The sequence below is a fragment of the Dryobates pubescens genome, chromosome 17 (assembly GCF_014839835.1).
Source record: "Dryobates pubescens isolate bDryPub1 chromosome 17, bDryPub1.pri, whole genome shotgun sequence".
Classification (NCBI taxonomy): domain Eukaryota; kingdom Metazoa; phylum Chordata; class Aves; order Piciformes; family Picidae; genus Dryobates; species Dryobates pubescens.
Genome location: NC_071628.1, coordinates 15,860,652 through 15,887,588, shown reverse-complemented (window position 1 = coordinate 15,887,588; position 26,937 = coordinate 15,860,652). Strand labels below are relative to the sequence as shown.

The 26,937-nt window shown below is 35.8% G+C and overlaps 1 protein-coding gene across 1 annotated transcript in view; it reads right to left on the bottom strand.

The window, feature by feature from the left end:
- Positions 1-4,133: 4,133 nt before the first annotated feature.
- Positions 4,134-26,937, bottom strand: part of CGNL1 (cingulin like 1) — a 53,971-nt gene continuing 31,167 nt past the window's right edge. The window contains exons 9-19 of the mRNA XM_054168895.1: positions 22,717-22,923; positions 22,306-22,410; positions 21,172-21,324; positions 20,438-20,608; positions 17,968-18,129; positions 17,103-17,192; positions 11,051-11,134; positions 8,636-8,760; positions 7,986-8,094; positions 6,939-7,102; positions 4,134-6,321 (exon numbers count right to left, since the gene is read on the bottom strand). Coding sequence (XP_054024870.1) covers positions 6,186-6,321; positions 6,939-7,102; positions 7,986-8,094; positions 8,636-8,760; positions 11,051-11,134; positions 17,103-17,192; positions 17,968-18,129; positions 20,438-20,608; positions 21,172-21,324; positions 22,306-22,410; positions 22,717-22,923 — 1,506 coding nt within the window. The 3' untranslated portion in view covers positions 4,134-6,185. The remainder of the gene's footprint in view (positions 6,322-6,938; positions 7,103-7,985; positions 8,095-8,635; positions 8,761-11,050; positions 11,135-17,102; positions 17,193-17,967; positions 18,130-20,437; positions 20,609-21,171; positions 21,325-22,305; positions 22,411-22,716; positions 22,924-26,937) is intronic.

Genomic DNA, 26,937 nt, shown 5'->3' with positions numbered 1-26,937 from the left:
ATCCTCCTGGCTTTACTTCCATCTGTTAGACCACCCTGTCTTCTCTGGATGGTTCAGCTTCCTTTGTTTTTCTTTTGGTAAAGTATCTAAAAGATTAAGTAGGAGACTTGTTGAGACTGTTAAAAAGCTCTTTAACACAGAAGATACCCAAGAAAATGCCAGAACTCAGATTACAGTGATCTGCACTGGGAAGGATTTACAGTAACCACTGTGTGACTGTAGTTACTGAATTTGTGTAGCAGTTTTAAACACCTGGAATTATGTTTTCATGCAGGCACCAAATCAGCTGATAACAGCACTTGCAGTAATGCACTCCCATTTGCCTTCAGAGTGTGTGTGTGTGCACATATGTATTTGTTCTTGCATGCTCTAGTCATGAATACCCAATAAGTCATTTTCCCTTAAGTAGTATTTGCTGTGCTTTAACCAAAACAAAATAAACAACATAAAAAGAATACCAATCTCAATCTCATCTCTAGTGAAAAGGCTAGCAGCCTCATCCAAGAGAAGTTCCAGGTCTTGGTCCTTGCATCCTAGGAAAATAAAGGCAACACTGGGCTGAAAATAGCCAGCCCTGTTGATGTGAGAGGTGAACTCCTAGTCAATAGCTCAGCTTTCCTATGCACAGTGGAACTGCTTTCTAGAAAGTAAATTTCATCTCTGGCACAGACTGAATTTTCCCAGTGATGAGTCCCAAACAGTCTCATCTCTCTTTCCACTCCAATGGCAGTAGTGCTTTCTTTCTCTCTCACAAAAAGACACAGAAGTAAACACTTATTTGACAAAAAGCCAAATCCAATGGAAAAACAGAACTACACACTATTTCCTTCTAGGAAAAAAAAAAAAAAATGTGAGTCACACAAAACAGATGTTTCTGATACTGGCAGGCACTTGGGTATCCATGTTTGAAGAGACTGAAAGCATTTCTGCAAAACAGAACTACCTGTGCTGCACACAGGTATGCAGCTAATCAGTTTCCATTAACAAGGCATCCACAGAAATATTAGGAACATATGCTGCTCCTTTTTTAGCTCTATCATTTGTCTCAGCTAGACTCTCTTTTGGGAAATCTTTCCTGTAAACGCATAACAAACAGGCATTTCCTAGCAGAACTTCAATGTGCACTATTTCAATGTGCTCCCTACTGTCCTAATCTTGAACCTCTATAGTCCTTCCCTGGAAATAAAACTGGGATGGATATATCTATAGATTTTAAATGGCTTAAACAGCATTCAGTGACAAGCTCTTTAAGAGGAATGAAGGGAAGGGAAGTTAATCAAAACTGGATCCTGCACTGATCTTTCTCACTGTCTATACTTTCTCCCTTAGCTCACATTACACTGTTGGTAGATTTCATCCTAGCTAGACTGCATGCAAGTCGAAGAGGACTGCTTGAAACTAGTGAAAATAATTTTGTAACCTAACAGATAAAGTGTTGTTCAGAAAATCCATTCATTTGAAGAAGTACAACAGAGAAAATACAGAAGAGCTCAAGTTACCTGTAATGAGTCCCTTTGCACTCACATAGAGATGAGGTTCCTCTAGTTTACCTACTGGCAACTTGGGACAGTTTAAACATTCATTCTTCACCTGTGCTCAGGGTTTAGGTAAGATTTTAATGTTTTTTTGGCCTGTTCTTCTGCTAATGGCATAACACTCCAGAATCTGTATAAAACAGCAAATTATCACTAGAAGTGGAGAAAAAAAAGAAAATATTCCCTCTCACATAGCACAATTTCTGCTGACTGCACATGAGGTTCACTGATGTTAACCATTAAAGGGCTGTCACACTTCTACTGAGTTAGGTAACCACAATTCATTACTGCACTCTACCTTGTCTGTTGAACTTTGCTCTCCTTTTTAAGTCTTTCCTTTATTACATGTCAAAAAAGAAAAACCTGTACTGCAAAAAACATTGCTGTTAGTTTCTGTACCTTTTTCTCAGTCCTCTCAGTGCTATTGCTCAGTGCTCTCAAATGAATTCTGAAGTGACAACAAAATTTTCACTACTATGTCAGTGTTAAATGTGACCTAATCAGCACCTTATAAACAAAACATACACAAAGAGAGAATAAATTAAGTGTGTTATAAACTACAGAAATCTCTACAGAGTGTTGCTGCTCTTTTAGCAGTCTTTGAATCTTCTGCAGTACTGCTTGATAACTGCATTTGGTAGAAATCAAGCAGCTGAAATGCGTGGCCTCAACTCATAGGATAGGAAGCTCCAGTATGCTAAAAGGATTAATCACTTAAATATGCTGTGTGATCCAGAAAAGGCCTACAAGTTGAAGCTATTGCACTGTGTAGCAAAGCATATAGCTGCTGTGTAAAATAATTAGGAATGCACATGGCTTCTGGAAGAATTTAGAGTATCAGCTATCAAGCAGAACAGATTAGTTAATCATGAAAAGGAAAGAATTATGTTAAGAAAAGAATAAGGATAAATCAGAAGCATATAAGGACTAGTTAGAAAGTATAAATCAGAGGAATATGTCGATTAATTACCAAGTTATAATCTTATCACCAAGACACAGCATTGTGGGGGAGAAGACACCTGCTTGGTGACTAAACTGTATAGGGTTTTCCTTACCATGCAGTGCACGGAAGCAGGTATAGGGGATAGTGAGCAGATAACTTTTCCATTTTCTTTCTTGATGAACTAAAAAGAAGCATGATGTCTGAAATACCTTCACACCTTTATGAAAGAGATGCCCTTCCAATTCAAGGGCAAATATCCTTATTTTTATTACTTGGATAGAGATTGTGGAGTCTGTGGAGGACATGAGGATTTTGATTACTTGTTTGTTTTACATTGATGTATTTGGCATTGCATAGCAATAGTTAATGAAAGATCTTGGAGCACTTGCAAACGTTAGAGATTTAAAAATATCAAAACATTCTTGTAGAAGTTAATTTTTATTTTCTGTCTATGAAAGTAGACTCAGAAACCCACAAGGATCTGCCAGAGCATAACTGGTAAGTGAAAATGCTCAAAACTGAGAATCAAATTCAAGTTCTAAGCCAGGAATTATAGAAGACCACACACAAGTTGTCAGGAATTGAATATGGCAATACTAATCTTACATGGCAATTTGAAGAACATGTATATTTAAATAGAATAGAATTTTAATGGGAAGAAATACTGGTTTTGTAGAGAAACTCTCACTACATAAAAATGGTCAAGATCTCAGTGGGATGTGATGGGCCATTATTCCCAGAGAGGACAAAAAGTGCACTGCTCATCATAGATTGCTTATACTGAGAGAGAAGCATCCACTATATAAATCATCAAGTTAGGTTTATACTGAGTTTGGGTCTGTTCATTTATGAGATATTACAGTTAACACTGAAGAAAAATGAAGGTCTCTACAGCTCAGAATTCAAGTCATACCTCTCTAATACACCAGGGACTCTGATGTTTGTACAAACTTCTATGGACCAAACGTCTCACAACCATGTTTCTTCAAATATTTTCCTTCCTGCTTCCTTTTCTGAGTCAAGAGGCTCTTCTGAAATTTCTTCTGATATTCACTTAAAAGCCAATTACATGAAAATATTAGGAATAAATTCTAAATTAAATCTTAAGAGGAGATCTGATAAAAAGCTGGTATGAGATGGTGTGGACAAATCAGACATCCTTAAATTACTATTTCAAGGGGGTTTATGTGGCAATCAAGATCTAGACCCTATTCTCACCATAGCTAGCATGTATCAAGTAACAGAGCTACCGACTGTTTTGTGACCAAGTTGAAATATTCTTTTCAACATCTTGAGATTTTGTTTGATTTTAGTCATGTCATTGGAGAAAAAACTAAAGACCAGTTCTGTTTAACAAGGACATGAGGGGTGGACGTATCTAATAAGCACACCAGCAAACTAGCAGTCTGGTTTTTTCCTAACTTAGAAGATCAAATGAGAAAAGGAAGCTTCTAGATATTACAGAAGCCACCTGCTTTACAAGTTACAAGGAACATAGCTATCCAAAAAGAAGGAAGTATAGAAACTTGTTTAGAGCATCAGTATTTCCCACATATTTTCTTGTTATATTTTTTAACGCATACATCTTCCATAGGAAACCGATTGTCATATCAAGTTATGTTCACATATGAAGTAAAACTAAAAGAGCTGTTTATTTTAAATTATTTTTTCTTTTACAGGTTAATGCAACCGGAGGTAGATGCAATATTACGTGATTTTCTCCCAGTGGTTGGAAATCATAGTGATCTATGAACATCAGGACACAGTGCTAGAGATTGGAATCAGTTGCTTAAAGTTAAGACTACATAAACAAGCAAATGAAAGAACAAAAAATAAATCACAGCAGGTTATATGATGACTGTCAGTATGGTGTAGTGCAGATGATCTTGGTGGAAAAGCTGTTTCTATGTGGTCAAAATAGTAAAGCTAGTACTGCAAAAAAATTGTATGAAGCATGCTGCTAGAAAAGATATCCAAGATTTAGAGACAGAGGATTCCAGCTATGCTGTTCATATTATTTCCCACATATCTAAACACCATCAAAATTAAGTTGAAAGGATTTACATGGCGAAAGAGTCTGATACATTAATATGTTTCTGATCTGGCAGGCAGGAGTTTCATTCCATATAATGATGTGAAAATGGATACTGCCCTTGTCAGGACTTTTACTTTAACCAAGTCTGTCTACCTTGCTGTTAAATTTGTCCTTGCCTTTGTGAGAGTAATGGAAGCTCCCTGAAACTTCAGTCTAAAGTATTTTTTTATGATCACATTACATTGTTTTTTGGTCCATTCAACAAACAAGTGCCTACTACCTTGTAACTGAGGATAAATACTAATAATGAGACAGGACTTAGCTATAGTTTATGAATAAGGTTATGTAGTAGAATCCTTTCCTTAGAATTCTAGAATTGCAAAGGAGTAAAAATGTTCTCATGTAATATAAATGGCAAAAGAACCCATTTAATTAGTAGCAATAAAATGAAAAATGCTTTTAAAATAAAATTTGCAATACTTTTTTTTTCTTTAAAATTTCTTGCAAGTTTGTGATCACCCAAAATGCAGATACTTCTGTAAAATGAAATATTTATAGATATGTGGATATATGACCATAGACTGCACTGTATCACTAATAGATGCTCAAGAACAGCTTAGAAAGAAAAATCAGATTACAGGCTTTGTGTTTCCTTGGTGCAGTTTCTTGTCAGGTGCGAAAAAAAATGTTGGAATCAGTTAACAAATTAATTTAATCATGTACTTAAATTCAAAGACCAGAAATAATTTTACTGGGATGAGTGGGACTCCATAGAGAATTTAAGATAAGCCTGTGCTGATATCCTCAAATCAGCAAGCCTATAATGTTCTGCCTCTGATAGTATGGAGTCCATTTCACAAAATGCAAGAATCAAATAACAACTGACCTCACTCTCACCCATCCCTACTAAGAACAGAAAGCTTTCCAAACAAAGTTTACAAGAAAGCTGTAGGGAAGCTTCTTTCATCATGTGATGGTCCTTTTAAAGTCAACAGGCAGGACTAATATTTGCTCTCTAATATACAGAATACATACAATAAAACTTTCATTGTTTTTAAAATGGGAATATGCTTTCTCACTTGGGAACTGTGAATCTGCTCTATAATACATAAAATGTATTAATTTTCATTTGCTTTCTTAGTTAAAACCTAAATATAGCATTCAGTATAAACTTCAGTACTTTACACATAAACTTGAGTCATATAATATTAGAAACTTTACAAAAGAGTATTAAAGTAGTCAAGAAAAAGATCAGGTTTAAAATATTTACATTTTATACATAATTTCCCCCTACTTACAATTATTAAATAATCTTTTGTGGTTTTCTTAATTTAGGGAAAAGCTTTTAATAACTACAAACTAACTTTGAATTACTTTCAAATGGCTTTTTACTGAACGAGAATTTTAGCAAAATCACATTTCCAATGTGAAACATTATGCCCATGTTTTCAGTAGCAGTTATATATAGATATTTCAGAGTTTCATAACGCAATTCTGTTTTCTGTAATAAACAGTGGAGATCTAAATAAGAAAATGGCACAGTGTGGATGGAAACATAATATTCCCAACTCTTAAATCGCTTTATGTCATTTGGCTTATAAAAAAATCCAGTTTCTTGATAATTTATGTTTTTCTTCCAGTACTTTCAAGGAATCATAGATTCAATAATTAATTAGATTTTTGTGTCATCATCTTTGGAAAAGTTATTTCCTGAAGGTACGTCACAGAGACTATCCCCATCCGTGCTGAAATCATCATCGTCATCATCATCAGAATCAGCCAACACTTTACTCGATGACTTCTTCAGTCTACTAAAACAAAAATACACATCTTTGCTATTAAAAGTGTATATCTACATGCAGAACATTTATGTAAACCTTAAAATATTGACAGGTAGGATTTACACTTTTGAAGGATGTTGAAGAAAACTACCCCTGTTGGGACACAAGTTATAGACTCCATCTTACATGGAAGAAATATGCAAGAGAACAAAGATAATCAATTAATCTAATTTTCAAGCACCTCTAAAGTCAAAGAGAGGGGACACTGTACACTCTGCATGCTGAGATGTTAAAAAAAAGGCTGAGGAAAACTAACACAAGAGAACTGTATCACTCAGCTATTAGTGGGACATTTTTATTACTACACATGATGAAATGGTTGAGTATACCACCTTTTTCCATTTTGTATTTCCTGCCTCAATGATTTTATTCAGCAGGCAGGGTTTGGAAAGAAGATTTGGGCATCTAGAGCACCCTGGAAAGAGCTGGAGAACATTTGTACAGAAAGATGCAGAAGAGTTTCAAAGGTCTGTCTCTTAAATTTTCCTGCTTATGACAAAGTCACAGTTTGTTAGAGGAAGCCCTCAGTTTATGGACAAAAGAAGCAAGAGATCAATATTGTGAGCTCTGACAAGTCACCCTACCTTAATTCCTTCTTCACAGCATTAAGCTGTCCTTGCAATTGCTCATTCATGTCTAGTTGCTCTTCCAGTTCTCTCTGGAGTTTCTTTTTCGCACTTTCCAGTCTGTCTATTTCTTCTTCAGCTTCTTCAACCTGACGTTTCATTGCTTTCAAACGCAAACTCAACTGAAATATTTACATATCAGCTGATTAGAGGATATTTTAATAAAGGAATTTTACTTTTCCAGCATGTACAAGAGAGAGAATAAAGACACAACTTTGCCAGTGTAGTGGCACCATGATCCTATGCTTCAGAAATACTCAAATAAGCATTAGAGTTTGAGAAAGGTGAGATACAGTTTTTTAAGAAAACAAAACAGCAACAAATAAACATAAGTTAGTTAGAGTAAGATAGTACCATGTGATAGCAAGAGCCAGTTATCAATATGGGGTGACTGGAGCTATTAGTGTGTCCAAGTTAAGCAACTTTACCAGACAAATACTATAAACATGTTTTTAAAACCCAGAGGATTTTGAAAGATTACTCCCTTGACAGATGTCTACAATTTGAAATGTACTGTTCATTCACTAGACAGGATATTAACTGATCTATGTACTGAAACAAACTATGTTTTAAGAAAGGCATCAACAAAGACCACAGGAATCCCAGAGCACACTGCTATTAGAGTATCAGCATGTACTTAATACAGTCTAAATTTAACAATAAATAGCTTCTTTCTTTCACAAAATTTTATAGTGAAAAACCCAAATATATTATGTGCCATTGTATGCATTTATAGGATCATACATTGTCTGTTATTGGGTCTATTTCTTAAAACAACTATAGCATTGCTTCTGTAAGTGCTTCCTTTCCAAAATTTTAGAGATTAGTAAGAACTTAATACTAGACAAAAGAACATGACGACAACAGGAAGTGTGAATCTCACTAAATGGGAGTTCATAAACCACAGCATAGCCAGTATCTGCCTATATTCCTCTCATATATTTATATATATCCATTTATGCTAGTAGAATTAATGTCAGATATTTATATTAGCCTTTCCTCTACCTGGTCCTTTTGATCAGTCAGTGAGAGATGTTCATCATCTACTTGCAACATTAACTCCTTCACTTTTCTCTCAAGTCTGCGGTTACTAAGTTGGAAATTAGCTCTATCCCTAGAAAGAAATAAAACAAACAAAAGACAGGGTTGCAAAAAAAAGGAACTGAAATCTTTTCAATCCTGCTAACATAATTCCTTAGCAGTCTTTTAAGATTTGATTTTCTGATTCCACACAAAATACTAAGAAATTTGTTCAAAGCCTAAGCAACTACAGGCAATTTCTTCTGTCTCTGGAGCAACACTTAGAAAAAAAATAAATTACATTCCTCCAAGATTAAACAATGAAATGAACATGAAAACAGAAGATGTTAAACTATAGTTAACATTTCTAAGTCTGTTACTGATTTTAGACATTGATAAAACAATGAGATATGGAATCAGGTTAGTACTGTGTCCAGTTTTAATTTTATAAGACAACTTCTAGTATGCTTTCAGTCAAAAAGGAAATTTGCAACATTTGTATGACACAACCACCATTTTAATTTGGTGCTCATGAGAAAAAAAAGAGTTAATTGTATTAGAGACATAGTATTAGCAGAAAGCCGTACTAGGAAAAATAAACATGCATGTTTTGATCTTAACATAAGTAGTTTCACCTCTCTTCATTTTCAAGTCGTTCTTCTAGCTCTGTGATCCTTGCTTCCATTTGAGCAACAAGTCCCTCTTTACTGGATCGGTAAGAACCCTCCAGGTGAAGGATTCGACTCTTCAAGTCTTTGTTCTGTAGTTGTAACACACTCAATTATTACATACGTGCTTATATTAACAAATATCACTTTAACACAAAATCAGTTTATCCAGGTGATTCAGTGTAATTTTACTTTAGTATCTATGGAAAAAGACAGCTTGATCTTACATTTCACTACAAACAAATCTCTATGACTGTGCTTTCTTAGAAAGACTTTAGTGTTAAGCTTGAGTTAAAATTTTAGGCCTAAATGGATCCTTGAACTACAGATGCCTGCAAGTCACTTCCAGAGGCATTTTTTAATATGCCAAAATTTTTCAAATAGTATTGGATCTGTCCTACTCTCCATATAATTCCTTTGTCAAATTCTGTACTCTTCACTTGTAACTAACTCATGTATGGCTAAAACAAGCAGACAAAGAATTTACTTGCATGCAAAATCGCTTTATGCTATCAAAGCTGTTATGGTGGGTTTCCCCTCCCCTTTCTTGATTATCTACCAACACTACTACTACTACACAGGCAGAAAAACTTTGCAAGTTTCACAATTCATAAAAGCAGATTTTTTGCTCAGATTTACTTTAGTTTTTATGAGGCTATGTAATTTAGGTTTTCAATCAGGATCTAATTATATAGTTGCCAGGAAAAAAAAAAAAAAAAAGAAGAGTCACATGAGGATCAGAAAACAAAGCTCTTTGTTACAAAACTTCAAACCATGATCTCAGATCTCAAACACTAAATGCTGTGAAAACCATGCCAAGGCTGAAGTACAAGGATGTACATGGCATATACCAGTAGGTGGCATTATTTTTTTCCTCAAACAATGCAGATGGGATTCATTTCACAATTTAAGATGTCTAGTACAAACATGTTCTCTAAATTTCCAGTACAGTCTGGTTTATGTTCTGGAAACTGTCACTAATTCTATGGCTCACTAGAATAGCTGTCTTCTGGATCTCAATTAGGGGCTGTAATAGTAACCTTGTTTCCAAAGACCACTGAACTGCAAAAAACTAGAAAGTACTTTTAATGTACTTTCCATCACAGATATTGAAACATGTGAGCCCTATTCCTTCCTAGAGAACAGACAGTAGCAGTTTTCTATCAGTTCTGTATCTTTCCTTTCAGAGTCATGTCATTACTTTCAGTAGTTTGGTCCTACAGAAGAAAATAGCCCAGTAAAATAATAATTGCTTGAAATTATGGTCTACCTTCAACAGTGTTTCAGAAATACTGTTAAGACTTTGAAGAGCAGCTCCTCCAAAAGAGGTGGATTTACAGCTAAAGTGGATAACAGTGGTTTTGATATTCTGTAGTATTTTCTACACAATGTACTTTTAAATGCTTCTATATTGATAACTCAGGTTTGTTTTAAAAGGAAGGACATCAAGACACTTGAACGTGTCCAGAGAAGGGCAACAAGGCTGGGGAGAGGCCTTGAGTACAAGCCCTATGAGGAGAGGCTGAGGGAGCTGGGATTGTTTAGCCTGGAGAAGAGAAGGATCAGAGGTGACCTCATTGCCCTCTACAACTACCTGAAAGGTGGTTGTAGACAGGAGGGGGTTGGTCTCTTCTCCCAGGCAACCAGCACCAGAACAAGGGGACACAGTCTCAAGCTGTGCCAGGGGAGGTTTAGACTCGAGGTGAGGAGAAAGTTCTTCACTGAGCGAGTCATTCGTCATTGGAATGGGCTGCCCAGGGAGGTGGTGGAGTCGCTGTCCCTGGAGGTGTTCAAGGGGAGATTGGACGTGGCACTTGGTGCCATGGTCTAGTTGTGAGGTCTGTTGGAACAGGTTGGACTTGATGATCCTTGGGGTCTCTTCCAACCTTAGTTACTGTGATACTGTGTGATACTGTGTAAAAGAAGGGCACACTATCAACTGACTGTTCTCAATTTTAATGTCTTTGCTTCTCAAATATATAAATAGAAATTAATTGTAGAGATATTCCTGCACTCACTACAACAAAAATCTTCTTTTATAAACAGATATATGAACAGATGTATGCATTATACAAGTGTTTAGTATACAAAATATATAAACTGTGATAAACCTCAAGCTAAAATGGAGGGTGCAGAAAGGAAAAAAAAACACAAACCACACCAAACGAAAAACTGAGAATTAATTCAAGATTGCATTTTCTTCTGAGTATTACTATTAAGATATACATGGCTTTTAATCTATTCTTATTAACACATACTTTCAGAAGCACATTACAGTGGGGTAGTGCCAGATATCAAACACTGTATTATTTTAATTTCCTAATGAAGGCAGATACTCAGCCCATTATCTTACTAATGCAATGATACGCCAGCCATAATTACCTGTCTTTCCAATGAAATTTTGTCACACTCTAAATCTTGCTTTATAGCTCTTTCCTGAAGTAGCTCTGTTCTCATTTGTTCAATCTGTTACAGAAAGAGAAATTTTAATGCTTTACATTTATCTATAGGATACTTTGTGTATGTATATACGTACACATAAAGTATGTATGGGTATGCAATGAGGAAAAAAAAATGCCCTTTCTTAGAATTCAAGACATATTCATGATTTCAATTGAAGACACAATTACAATCTTGAATACACATCAAAGCCCACATTACTCCCAATGCTTAGTCTAAGCATTTTCTAGCCACACTGGGTACTGCTGATGTTCAGTATACATATTCTGTAGCAGGGAACTGAATTCCAAAACATTGCATCAGAGACATATCATGTCACAGGGAACTGAGTTCTGGAACTTCAAATGGTCTTCAAACACTTTCTACAGTTGTTTTTCCTTCATGCTTAAGGCCTGAAGCTCTGAAATAGCACCTTACCTCTAAGATGCTGACTGGTCTACTGTGAAGTTTCACTTTTAGTAAACACAAACTGGTAACTGCAGAGAATCGCACAGCACTCAGCGAGATGCTCTACAGATAACTACTACTTTCTGTCTGCACAAAAAGTTCTTTTTCAACAGACTCTGATGCCTACTGGATATGAACATTGCTCTCCTTCTCCAGACCATTTTATGTCTGCCACACCAGGAAAGCACTAACTTCTGGGTTTAGGGAGGGGATGGGTTGTGTTTGTTTTGGTAAAACACTTTATTTTGGCTACAGCTTCTGTAAGTATTTCAGCTGCAGTCGCCCAGGAAGGTATACTCTCCAGATATGTAAAATGTCAGAAGTACACGATTAATACAGATTCAAGGTAAGAATACATAATTTGTTTGGTTGATCTGACTATTGGACTTGAGTGGAAAAAATATAAAAATTGCTGAGGATCAGAGAGAAACTCTAAACTGCCTAACAGCTGCTACTGAAAGATTGGGACTGAAGGAAAATGTTTGTAGTGCCTAAATACTTTTCCTGCCTCTCATTCCTGCTGAAACTGCCCTTGAGTCTTTACAAAAGCCTTTACAGCTAATGTTACCAGAGCATTTGTGCTATTCCCTGCATGATATTTATGGTAGTATCACCTGAGAAACATAGTGAACATCTATGCCAATAACTGTAAACAGGTTTCAGTGGCCACAGAATTGTTCCTTGCTTTACAACAGTTGCATGTGAATGTGCATAAACACAAAAGCAGAGTTAAGCAGCTCTAGGTTACAAATTTGTATCATTAAAGGACTTTCAAAACCCATTGAGAAGCCTTGCATAAAAAAAATTAACAAAAGCAATGCTAAGAATGTGAAGGTTAAACAAGTACAGCATATAAGATTTTGCCTTAGACTTTTTTCTAAGCACATTAGAATATTTAAAAGATACATTTTTAGCTAATCGCATGTTTAAAAGAAGTCACTTACACTGCTTCTGTAACTTTAAAACAAACATACAAATGCAAACAACGTAAGCAATGCATGCAGTTGCATATGTTGTCACAGAATTATTTCAGAACAGTAGAAGGCATTCATGAAAACGAAGGTCATAACAGCTACTGAACTACAAATGTTAACACCTGGCTGTGTTCTCAACAGCTGGGTAATTTCTTAAAAGCTCTTATTGTCACTAAGAATCCTAATAATAAAGTTTTATACATTACAGGGTGAAATAATATTCTCCATATAAAATATTGTGTATATTAAAATAATAATTTATCCATAAAAATTGGAATCACTCATACATGAGCTGCATTTATTCATGAAATACATTCAAAAAGTTATAAATATGGAGGGATTACAAAGAACTTATTCATGTGTAATTGCTTTAGCCACAAAGACAGACACAGAAAAAAATGAAGATACATTTGTAGTAAAATGAATGACTAAAAATGCAACTGTTCACAGAAGAAAGGGGGTTTGTTTTAAGCAGGAGCTTGCTTAATGGACCACTCTGAAGTTCTAATGTGTTTTGTGTGCTCAAAGTACTGTGACAAATTTGTGCAACCTTCTCAAGATCTCAAATTAAGGAACTGTTTAGAGGATAATTATATTTTCAAGATGATTGCTACTGTTACCAGACATCTCATGGTAAAAGTACCTCATAGAAAAACTGAGAGAGAAAAAGTACTATAACTGATTAGGATCAGAAAGCTACGTGCAAATACATACAAGAGTTTGTAAAAAGAGGACAGCAGCACACAATGCTTGCTGGGGGAGGCAGAAACTGCTTTTGCTCATCTCCTAGCACTTTTCATTAGTAAACACTTAATTAACATGCATAAAGGGAAAAACCCCACACAGTTGTCTGCCAAAATGCATGCTAACTTGTTCACTTATTTCACAGCAATTAAGACAGGCTCTAGTTATGTACCATGCAGAGCTTTGTGCTTCATATTCCACCTTTCCTACATCTAATATATACTGTTAAAAGAATAAACTTTCTCTGCAGCTTAAGGCAACACTTATCACAGCTGGATTTGAAGAGTGCTAACAACAAAGAATTGAGGAAAAGTAATAATACTAGATTTTACAAAGCTTTATTAGATGTAATAGCATTTTCTGCCAGCTTTCGGATTAGCAGCAGCTGTTGACTTCATTAGTATTGAAATTAATTTGATTTCTAATATTATTTCAGATGCCATCACTGTTGTTCAGTGTTTTGTACTAGATTGGTTCATAGCCTGTATTTCTTTTCAATACCTAAGTAGGAAAAAGTTATATATATATACACACACAAAAAAGATATATTCATGTCATGTATATATATACACACATGCACACATTCTATATAATATTGACCTACATACACACTTCTCAAGTATGTGACCATACCCAGAAGCTTAAACAAACGTGCTAAAGCCAAACAAACCCCTTTGATCCTTCATAACTGAAAAGTAATCTTCATTTGTTTGCTGCCCACACCTGGTGCCAGCTAGAGAGCAGGCATACAGCTATCCATTGGGAATGCTTAACCAAAAGGAAGTGAATGATGCAGTCAATGCAATTTTGTCCTTCTGTATTTATTCTAAAATTGTCATGGAAACTAAACTACTCCATTTTTAACATCTACTGATAACAACAACTCTGAAGAGAACAGACTCAGGTTTGCATTTTCATAGAATACAAGAATTGATAAGGGCATCTTAAATATTTTTCAATTATGCTTGCAAAAAGAAAATTGTCATTTAACTTGTCCGCAGAAAAAAATCCATCATGGACTAAAATGTGCCCTGTCCCTGCTCACTTCAGGCTCAAAGGGCAGCTGAGCACTGTAGCATGTTTGCTGAGCATTTTGCTCTTTCCAGAGTTGCTAGTATCTTATCATTTAAAAGCTAACTGAATATGATCAACTTTAACTCTGGATTTTTATACTGTTTCCACTTTGCTCTGCTACTTCTCAAAAATGAGACAGTGAAGACGAGAACAGTGTCTCATGAAGTCATTCCCAGTTTGAAAAGAGTTCAAATTAAAAAAGGCTAACATTTCATGGTAAATGAAATGTGGACTATCAGCCTTGACAATGTTTATTCAAACATTTAGCTTTATAAAAAGAATTAATTGTTTTTACTAGGAGTTTGAGTGTTATAGGTAATTTTCATTATATTAAAATTTATTTTTTTTTTAATTTACTGAAATACAGATATTACCAGAACAGATCCATTATAATTTCTCATGTCATTATAAATGCTTAGCAGACCCTGAAATATTCTTTAGTAATTTGACTACTTAGTCATTCTGGCATAAAATCAGAATGAAGCAACCTTTGTAACTCATGTGTGAAATGAGAAACTCCTGACCTCAAAATAAACATGTCTTTTATCCATTATGTAACATTTTGGTCACCCATCTGCATTTTAGGTTTCCATTAAACTAGCAAATTAACTTACCACAGTACCCACTACTGCAGCTATGACTAAGGTCCCTTTATCCTAGCTTACAACACAGGCATAGACTCTAGTATTAAAGGCTTCCCAATTTAACAATAGCATGACCCCACATTATTATGGGTCCTTTATACTCTATTTCAGCCACTAACTCAGAGTCTGTACAATATCAGTGGAATAATAGCAAAAAGATTATAATGAAATCAAATAGAATCTTGGTAACCTGAGTCCAAACAAAGTATTAATGACGTCTTGGTGTTTCAACAATGCATGAAAGCAAGCTGAGCTCTAACTCACTTTAAAACTCTCCAGCTGTCTTAGTGGCATATACAATTTCATTGAATAGAAAGAAGCTAAGATTTTACTATATGTTCTCCCTCTGAAATTAAAGCTAATCAAAAGAATGTCAGCAATTCCTTTTGTTTGGTTGCATTTTTGGTTTTGTTTTTCCCTAGAGAAAGAAAGATAAAACAGAAGAGGAGCTCAATGCAAATTTTCTTTTGGACTTCTAGGAAATGACAAGTTATGTATAGTACTTCATGTAAAGCTACAGTAGTAGATGCAATGCAATGAGAAATGTATCAGTTTCATATATTCCAGAACGTAAAACTAAGGCAAAGAACATGGTCCAGGCCATGATATTCCAAGACAGCCACATCACCATACTCCTTTTCAGGCCCTGATCTCTACTTTCCTGGTTTATTTTAAATCCATGTTACAGGGCCTATAACTTCATATGCCAGTTATTTCAGAAGTTTTGAATAATGTTATTAAGGCCTCTTTCTTCAGAACAATGAACTCCTGATTCTCTTAGACTTGGTGATTTCCAGCTCAAATCTCTCCACTACACTTCTCCCCACCGACACATTCACTGGCCTTACTAAAGATAGGGGCAAAATATTAATTTATTTCAGGAGACATACCTGGATTACTTTGTGTCATGACTGATACCTCATCATACAGTTTCCACAACTTCCTTCTTCTAATCATACAGTCAAGAATCTTTCTGCTACATGTTTGAATTACTATGATAGGTGTCACTCAGCTTGGCAAGCCTCACTTTATCTATGCCCCATGAGACATAATCTGATTAATAATTCTCCTTTTCTGGGTGATCTACTTACATAACATTTGTGGAAGTAATGTCTGATGTTTTTATGTGAAAAGCTTCCCAATTGTCTTATCTTTGGTACACCTTAATCAGTTTTTGTACTTGTAATGAAAACAAAGCTTCCTCTCTGTTGAAACTGACCAGCATTTTCAGTTCAGTGACTTCATTAATTAATTCTACAATTTCCTAAGCTCTTCCTTTGGAATCAAGACTACTATGCTGGCCTACTTTTCTGTACAGTTAACAAATTGCAGTCTTTCACAGAATATATCTGGTTGGAAGAGAACTCAAAGATCATCTAGTCCAACCCTAAGTCACCTTTGACAATATATGAAACTCCAGTAGCCTCACCACCTAAATCTAACCCAAAAATAGCATCATCTTTGCATAATTACTTGACAAAGCTCTCTGCATCAAGAATATCCAAGGATGATGCTGGTCTCCAGTCTTCACATGCAATGTAAGTTTTCCAGTTAGACAGGAAAAATTTGGTCTGTGATGATGTCAAGGGGCATATGTAATCGTGTTTGTGGGGCTCAGCTCTTTGGATTTCCATACTCTGCTAAAGTATATAATATAAACCCTATTGGTAATCATTATATAGTTAATCAATCCCTGCCTTCCAGTACCTGAAGGCAGGCTGGAGAGGGGCTTTTGACAAGAGTGTCCACGAATAGGACCAGGGAAAATGGATTTAAATTGAAGGTGAGTAGGTTTAGATTGGATCTTATGAAGAAATTCTTCACTATGAGGATGGCAAGACTCCGGAATGAATTGTCCAGAAAGGCTGTGGATGCCTCCTCCCTGGAGATGTTCATAGCCAGGTTGCATGGGGTCTTGACTAACCCGGTCTAACTGAGAAGCATCCCTGCCCATGGTAAGGAGGTTGGATTAGATGATCTCTAATGTCTCTTCCAGCCTAGGCCATTCTATGATTCTGAGATGATGGTTTGTGATCCTAATAACACTATTTTCTCATCATAATACAACAGTTGGCACACTTTTTAAAGTACCTGTTCTCTGCATCTACTGATCCTCTCAGATAACAAATCTGAGTTAGTCTTTTCTTCATCAAGCTCAAGTTCCAGGTGAGATAACTTGTCCTAAGGGAAACAAAGATGAGCAATTTCAATTTTCCCAGCTTCTTTTGATTGCTACACCATGGCTTTCCTCCTTAAACTTCAAGGACTCAAACACAAACAGAATCTAGAAAAAGAGATGGCAGGTAAATAAGCCTTTGGAAGTGAATTTGCTTGTCTGACAGAAATAAAATAGATGTTTCATTTCCTTTTTTAATCACTCCCACCATTTTCAAGAAAATAGGAGAAATTCTGTAATGTTTTTAGAGATGTTTTTGAGAATGTCTGAATTATACTATATATTTAGAAGACAATTTCTTTTCATATGCATACAATGGTATAAAATGTTTATGAAAGTCAAATGACAACTTAGTTGAACAGAAGAGTTACAAAGCTAACCCTGTAACACAGTTAGAATAACAATGTTATTTAGGCTCCTGAAATAAACTGCTATTAGATGCTAAACAGAACTTACACTTCTAATTACTTCTGAAGTTGTGAGTGATGAGCCTTTGAACAAAAATAACAAAATTTTGCCTAATAAAATCCAGAGAAAATAAAAGTTCATTAGAATTATTAAAGAAAAATTGTAATTTAGCACATATCGTGGTACAATAGATAGGTTAACAGACCACCTTTAGAATGTACCAGAATGATTCCTGCAGTAGCAATAGTAGCAATACTTGGACTTCGAACAACTTCAAGTTGTTCAGTTTCTTTCCAGGCATAATCCATCTGAAATATCAAAATAATTTGAAACATTTCTAATAAGATACCAATCCTTAAAAATGTCTTTTACCTCCATTAGTTTGATTTGTCTTGCCCGATCGTCTTTTAAATGGATTTTGGCTTCCAGTTCATACTCCAAGCTTTTCACAGTCTGCTCTAGCAACTGAGTTTTAGTTATTGCCTCATCCTGAGCTCTCTGGTGATCCCTCAAATTTTCTTCCATAAGGCGCATCTGAAACAGTAAGATTATGATAATATACTATGCTGGACTTTTTATAAATGTGATGTCAATAAAGGGGACTGAGTGCAAACATAACATATCCAGAAGCATGACAGAAATTGTATTGAGCTACAAGCTCTTCATGGTAATTCCGGGTTTATCCACAAGATGGCACCAAGAAAATAAACGTGGATTAAATATAAGCACTAAAGAGATGGTTCAACACTACATATTTTACAGTGACAATTGTACATCATGTGTAGGGATGTTATTTATTTATTTTTACCCAGTTCCAGTAAGCCAAAATCCTTACAACTTTACAAATATTTTTATCTTTGAAACTTTTGCAACCTGATTTCTTTCATTTTCAGACTGCAAAATACTTTACCTTTTAAAAATTATGTAGTTTGTATGTATGTTTGTATGACGTTTGACTGCAGCATTTTACCAATGACACAATTGCTAACATATATATATATAACCTCCAGATACAGTAGGGCTATCTGCTTATGGTAAAAGTTTCTAACAACAATGTGCACTCCACAGAACCGTAAGTTGAGAGGGGTTTTATGTTTGTAACTTGTCACATGTATATAACATACAATCAGGTTTTTCTTGCTTCAGCACAGTCTTCGATATTGCTCATCTGTTTAGTCAAGTGCTCAATCAGTGATGAAGTTAATGTATTAGTGACTGTTTACACAGTTTGCTACCTATTGCTAAGTCCTGACAACAAAATGTTTTCTATCTGTGTGACTGCATATTAATAATATTTCATATGCATTTAGCATTTCAGAATGACACTGGATTGACAGCTGCCAAGATTGGTGTCTTTTTGTGCATCCACGGGGAACTTAAGAGAGATACAGCAATGAAGAACTCCCATATTGCCTTGCAATACCTCCGTAATTCTTCTGTTAGAGCAGGAAGACGATACTCATGTTGCCAGGATCATTACAATCCTTGGCTTTTGATGAGACTTTCAAAGAGAATGTTTTGTGCACTATGACTCCTGCTCAAGAGAATTTTGACAGACTATCTTACACTTCTTATTAAAAGAGATAATGAAGACTTTCAATTGTCCTGAATATTTAATCTCTCTAGCAAGTCTACTGGTTAACCTGCCTATCCTATATTGTCACATTTTTGTTTCCTCTTTTGCATCTAGTTACTACTCTTAAAGCTCTACTACTACTACTCTTAAAGCTCTAGGTTTTTAAATGTTGCCTCATGGAGATGTAGAATTCCACAACTAGTAAAATCCTCTATATAATGACTGGATTTTACTTTTTTTTTTTTTTTTTTTGTTGAATAATGAAGGTTTGTTTTGCTCTAAATTTTTTCAATGGATTTGTTTTGCAGTTGTAATAGATAGCACTAGAAGTATTTTTGATAACTGCAAACAAAGTATGTATATATATTTACATGCAAACATATACATATCTTTCCATTAAGCTGTGCTCATTTATTCAACCTCAGAGCCATGTTCCCAATATCCTAATTTTATCTTTCACATTTCATTATGAGTCTTCATCCCTTTACAAAGACTCTCCATCCCTGAATGGACAAAGAAGGTTAGCAGAATACTATTAGCAATTATATTTACTTTTAAACTGAATTGTTAAAGGGAGAAGGCAACTGTAAGAGAAGATCCAAACAATTTGAACTGTTAAAGCATTCTACATGCAGAAAGCCTCTGTTAACAGTGTATTATCACAGTTTTTCCAATTGCAGAACAAGTACATGCAGATCTTTAGAAGACCAGACTGCTTTTATTGCAAAATTTACATGCTTAAGAGGCAGACACTTCAAGACTATGGTTGATTCTTGGTTGTACAGACACCTTTGTTATTTAGATCTGCAGCTTGGCTCATATGAAGAAGAGAAGAGTGTATGTCAGAGACAGAATTTGGAGCTTCTTTTGTTGGTTGGTTTTTGTTGCTATTTTCTTTGTTCTGTTGTTGCCGTTTTCTAAATAACTGGTTTGCTTTTTTCCTAATTCAAAACTATTTCCACACTTTCAATCCCTTCAGTTGCAGGCATTAAAAGAGCAGTAGATCATCAATGCAATCCTTGTCATATTTAAGATGCATGTGTTTGTCAAACAGTGCATTTAGCTGTCACAAACAGGAAACTCCATTTCCCTAGCCGAAGTAACATGCTTGTCACCATGAAAAATGAAACTCAAAAGCATACTGACTGATGTCAGTCTCTCACAATGAAGTACAGAAAAGCACAATAGCAAACACTCAAGTCCTGAAAACTGAGCTGAATTCTAGGTCAAAGGTTATAATTTATCACCAAACTTATGAGTCATTACCTCATCTTGCATCCTCATGGCTGTCAGATGTGATTTTTCTACCTCAAGATTTTTTTCTTTTAATTGTCTCTGCACGTCTGCAAGCTCCCTGCGACTTTTCTCCTTGTATTCATCCATCTGGTTCTGAAGTTCCAGAGTTGAAGTTCTTGAGACCTCCACCATTGCAGACATCTGAGAAAAAAGTACATAATTTTTTTCTCAAACACACAAAAGGAGTTCTTTTCTCCAGCTTTGATATTCCAGCTTAGTATTTTCAAGTGGAAAAATCTATCCAATATGTTCCCTAATAAATTAATTTCTATGCAGGTGTGAAAACACAAAATAGTAGTTATTTTCTAATAGTATGTGTGGCAAGGCTATTCTCCTCCTCTTCTTTTTGTTTATCACTTCTTCCAGCTGATTGATGTGCACAGTCACACTTGAGTAATTGTACAGTTTATATACAGATGGCAAAGTAAGTCTAATGCAACAGCACTTTAAGAATCAACTATAAAGCTTTGAAATAATGCTGCAGCATACATTAGAACTGAACTCAAATCCAGAGTCTTGCCAAGAAAAACATAACTGGTTTACTACAGTACATTTGAGATTGTGGTGTTCCAGCCTCTGTTTCAGCCTTGAAATCCTTTATTAAGTCTCTAGGTTTAAGAAATACTAATTTTTTACAATTTGGCAGCTCATTTGCTTCTGTCTGTTATTCAGATTCCTGCAGTCTCTTTGGAGAGAACTCATACCTCTTCCTGTAACTTCTCAATAGTCTTGTTCAGTTGCCTTTGTTCTGTCTCCATCTCATTCTTTATCTGCCTTAACTGTTCCTTCTGATGAATTTCATCTTTTAACTGCTGAGTTAACTGTTGCGACTCCTGCGAGAGACAATGGATGTTCCCCTGCAGAAGGTTAAGAAATATATGTAATGAAATTACGACTTTTTTTCTAATGCCTTAAAGGAATGTTCTAAACCACTCTCTGTGCAGTAGTCATACCAACAGTTTTTGTAATACTAAGACAAACTTAAATAATAAAAAAGTTTATGGAATTACAGTATGATAGCCAGTACAGGACAAACATTTTAGCAAATGCAGTGCTTCGTCCTTCCTGTATAATATTCCTAGACCACTGTTGTAACATTCATAGGTCCAAATGATGTTTCATGATTCTGCTACATGCAAAGCATACATTCCTCTGCAGTTGCACATGTCAGCACATCCTACCTCTGCCACAAGGTTCAATATACATTTCAGGTTTCACATTTTCCTATATGCTCCCTTTAATGCTCACTTAAAAGTTTTGTCAACAACCTTTTTTGTAGAGAAAAAAAGAACAACAAAACAAAATATCATAACCACCACCACCCCACAACTGTTCCTACAATGAGTGAGAAATAACTAGTGGGAATTTTTTTTCCTGTTGCTGTGCTTCTACAGCACACAGAAGCCCCAAAGATGTTTCATTGTGACAGATGCTGCAAACAGAACTTAGCAGCTCTTAGCACAGAAATCCTCTTATTTTGTTCTTTCACATGCAAATACCTATGCACAACCAAAGTTAGATGATCATTCAAAATAATAAAACAGATTTATAAAACTTTGGCCACTTTATTTTGTGATTCATCCCCTTGAATTTTTGCTAGATCCATGAAAGTGGAAAAAAACAACCAAACCAAAAAAAAACCCCAACCCAAACCACAACACAACAAAACCAAACAAAACCCCCCACCAAAACTGTTTGAACATTGCAGTGATACCTGTTCTTTAAACCAAAACATATTTCAAAAAGAGTAAGATGTTACTTGGCAGAAAGCAATGGTGACTTTAGTAAACAAACAGGAAATCTGAACTGTAGATATTCCAAACTACTCTTGCTCTTACCTGCATATCTTCTAGCTGGCTTTCCAAAGATCTTTTTAGCACTACCAAGTCTTTTGTCTCCTTTTCAGCCTGTTTCAAAGATTCTTCTAATAGTTGCTTCTCTTTCTGCAATGATACAATTTGATACATTTACAAACAGTAGCAAGACCTTTAACCTGACAGGTAAAGTGAGCTATATACAATGTTCGATCTGGCCTATCACTGATCTCTCCTCAGGAGAAAGCGGCGGCTTGCTTTTACACTGGTTTTCAATGAAGAAATCTTCTCTATATATGTCAGCAAACTGCATCCTACTTCTTGACAGTCTTCTGGTTTTGCTTAGCCTTCCCAATGACATTGTTCATCTTCCTCTTTGTCAGCTTTTGCTCTATGATGTAGCCTTTACTTACCTGGCTTGTTTCCTTAGCTTACCTCGTGTCTTTTTACGTTTTCCTTCATGGAATTTTCTTCTCCTTTCATATTATCAATTTGTTGGAGCAACTCTTCAATTTTACTCTCTAGCTCATCAACTGTTCTCTTCAGCTGTTCATTTTCCTCAGTTAGCTCTTTGACTTGATTTTCCATACTGTTTTGCACCTCTTGTGCAGTGTTTCTTTCACTGGCAAGGACTGCAGCATTCTAGTGAAAAAAAAAAATCATGTAAAGTTTAAAAATAAAACAAAATTTGATTTTGTTTTCTGACAGAAGTTTCATATGGCACCACAGCAAATACAGCTAGGATATGAATCAAAACGTCAACAATTTAACTTAAAGCCTGTATGAATTGCAAGCATGAATTCTTCATGTGACTGTAGAAGAACACTCTTTTTGCTCAGGTATTCCTACACACTAAAGTAATGTGCAATACCTGAACAGTCTCACAACGTTCACATATTTTCACTTAACATCTTCCTCTTTATTATGCTAAAATATCTTCCAACCTCAGTGATTCTGTGATTATCAAATCCCATTGTTATGTATTTCCAAAAGCCAAATGGGCCTTTAAGGAAGAACATATTGACAAAGACCATCCTCCACAACAACACAAAATGTAGGCAGTCTTGCCCCATTGCTTATTCCAAGCTCTAACATGTAACACTTGACGTCCATGTGACTATTTGTGAGGCTGCAGAGTAAATCCAATTAGGCAACAGGATCAACTGTAATATATGAATATACAGATAAATACAAAGATCATGACACACGCACACTCGAAAACCGAAGAGGGCAGAGGTGCTACTGTAAGCAAGACTTATTTCAAAATACCATCCCACAAAGTGGTGTACCAGCACAGAAGAGCAGGTGGTAAGTAGGCATGAACAAGCAACAGAGACTGGAAGTACCTTGCAGTGGTATTTGGTGCAGCTCTACATACCTATCATACAGCCCACAGTTGGAGATGTACTTAATTCAGTGGTTTCCCATTACTGCCTAAGGATGGAAGGAGTTTAGTTGCTATGTTCAACTTGTATTCAAAAATAATTACTGCACTTTTTTCAGAAACAAATATCAATATACAGCACAAATTCTAGTAAGTTACTCATCACAATTTATCTGATGCAGTAATAGATCTTTTTGGCAGGGCAACTGGCTGCAGCATGTAACTTTTCAGAGCTAATCATCGCAGCCTCACAACTTATGATCTCTAAAATATACTACCACTTATTTTGGAAAACATGAGTGGAAGTATGCATCTATCATTGTATTACCTATACTATAACACAGACACTTATAAACATCAAATTATTTTAAGTAAAGAGCTGGAAGGATTGAATGTTTACTCTCCACTGACTTGTCAGGCAGAATCCCCTCCAAAGAACATGAAGCCAAGACATAATTTGTGGTTCTTGCTCTTGGGCATGCAGAGTCTAACACAGAGCAATATTCTGTGCAAAGGTCTGGTTCTCATGTATAGGCTAACTGCATTTTACATTAAGACCTTAAAGAGAAGTAAGAACACCAGACAAACATATGGATCAGTTTAGACCAGTATTCTCTCCAGTAGTCATAGCTGAAGTCAATGGTAAAAAAGGAGGAAGAAACTATGGGGCAATCTTTTCCCCCATTATACACTCCCAGCCCTGGTTTTCCTCAATGAATGTATCATCCATTAATTTCTTTAATCCTTTTTGAATATCTATATACCTTTAGCCTCTACATTGTCTGGTGACAATAGGTGACACATTCATTACTGAAGCATAACATTTTTGCATGTGCAATTGTATTTACACCAGTGAAAACAAAAGAAATCCTGCAGGATAATTTGGGAAGAAACAATTTTGTGAAATGTTTTATGACAGCACAAAAATAATTTTTCAGTTGTGCTACTTTTGATTGTAGTTCCTGATTTTTCCCTTCCCAGATCCAAAAGGAATAAGCAAAGGCTGTTTACAAAGTGTGCCCTCACTAGATTATTTTCTAGCAAGCAATAGCTTTAAAATCATGCAAATTAGTTTGATAAAGCAGTAACTCAGAAAAAACTCAGACTGTCTACAGGGTCAATTAACTTATTACAGAAAAACTGGCAGCATAAGCAGGCTGACAAGTTCTGGTCTTTTGAAAACACTGAAAAAACTTGTTCTTCTAAGTACACAGCTACTTAAAAGCTTTGAAATAAATCTCTGTTGATGTTTTTCCATTCTCACATACTGAAATTTCAACAGCATTTATATATTCCTTTAATTTTTGTTTTGTACATACAGTGAAGTTTACTAATTAGCAAGCACTCCACCAGTGGCTCCTTTTTGTCTCATTTCCCCTTTCTAGAGTTGAGTGAAAGCAGCTGAGGCTTTCTGGGTAGTTCCAGGAAAGGAATGTTGATTTGTCTGTTCTTTTTCATCCAACCGCCTACACAGGGCCGCACAGCAAGAGGACTGCAGCAGACTCAGATTGTACCTGAAGATTCCTCTACCTCACCTACCATCTTTTGCTCTATTTTTCCAACACAGCAAGCATTATTTACTTAGAAGTAGACAAACAAAAGCAACCAAACAAGCAACCCCTTCGTATCTACATACATAAATATACACATAAATAACTGTACTTAACCTAACAGGCTCAAAATTAAGCTCGGCCTACACTGATGCAGTCATATCAGGAAATCAGCTTCATCCTGCCTTTCATTCTGCATCTTACAATACTATTCCAGCCTGTGAAACAAAACTAAACTGGTATTCTCTTCCCTTTTTCACTATATTTTTCAATGAGTTAGCAAGATGCTATGTAAATATATACATAAAAGGTAGATAAGCACCAAGGAGAAGTTGCAAGTATTACCTTTATTAACCTAATCTAACATCTTGGAAATACGCTGGCTATATATAAAGCATGTCTAAAGCTCTAGCTGCCTGAGCAACCAGCACTAACCAGCTGATCTTCACGCAGGTCTGTAATGACCTTGGCATGATTACATTACTTTCATATGCTCTTCACTGGCATAAATTAAGGGTCTGGATTATAATAGCTCTCAGCAATACATACCATATCCTGTAGCATACTGCTATAGAAAATTAGAGTACCAAAAAACTTCCTGCCTCTTCCTTTCTCCTATTTTCCACTGTTAGTATTATCTGGGACCTTATCCGGGCCCCCTTGTCACTTTCTACCTTCCTTTCAGGTCTGCTCCTGGGAGAGGTAAATATAATAGAAAAGAGCCTAGGTACCGCTGGAATAAATATGCAAATTTTAAAAAAGCACTGAAATGTAGTTTTGCCAGACCTTGTAGCAACAGCATTAGGGGAGAGATCCCTATCCACATATTGAACAGTTACATAAGGTTCAGGCCAGCAGCTATCAAACCATACACGGACACTGCTGAAGCAGAAATAGATTGTTGCATCCTCTGACTACGGAAGCCTACCACATAGGCAATGTATTCAACCAGCCCCAAGCAACTAGGAAGGCAAAATTACTTACACAGACACCACACCTTAAATTTAACAGTGTGTTGTTAAGAGATGGCCTACAATAGTCTGCATAAAATTCCCTTAATAAAACATGTCAGTAGAGGATACGAAAGCAACTGCACTGAAATTACAGAGAAATTGTTAGGTATGTAGATAAATTTTGAATGCAAATTGTAGTACTTCATAGGCTAGAACTGAAAGTGGCAACAGCCTAGACGGTTTAAACTCCACAACAGATGGTATTTGCTAACAGCCAGTGGTAATCCTATTCTTTCTGGTTCTGTCTACACGAGCAAGAAGGCACAGCTTTCATTTAAAATTCAGTGACTGGCTCACACATTCAAAAAAGGAGTTGAAAGCTGTTTGCAAAAGCATCGGAGCGGGTTAGAATGATGAGGATGAAAGCAGAAGGATAACTGAACACTATAGGGCTAGTGAGCACAAATGAGGAGAAAACCAGAGAACTCACATGTGCAGATTGTGCTGTGGATCTATATCCTTTAATCCACACATGACTTATTTGTACTGGTGTTACACAAACAGTCTGAGTTGAAAAAAGGTCATTAAGGCTTAATGACACCACATCAATTAATGATTCCTATTGGTATCCATTCATAAATCCTTTACATTGCTACATTTAATATTTGAGAATGTTGGTAAAGTTTTGGCAATCATTTTTACTAAGTTGATATAAATTTAACCAATGATAACAGAACCAGGTAAAGGTCACATGGTAATATTTAAGTTG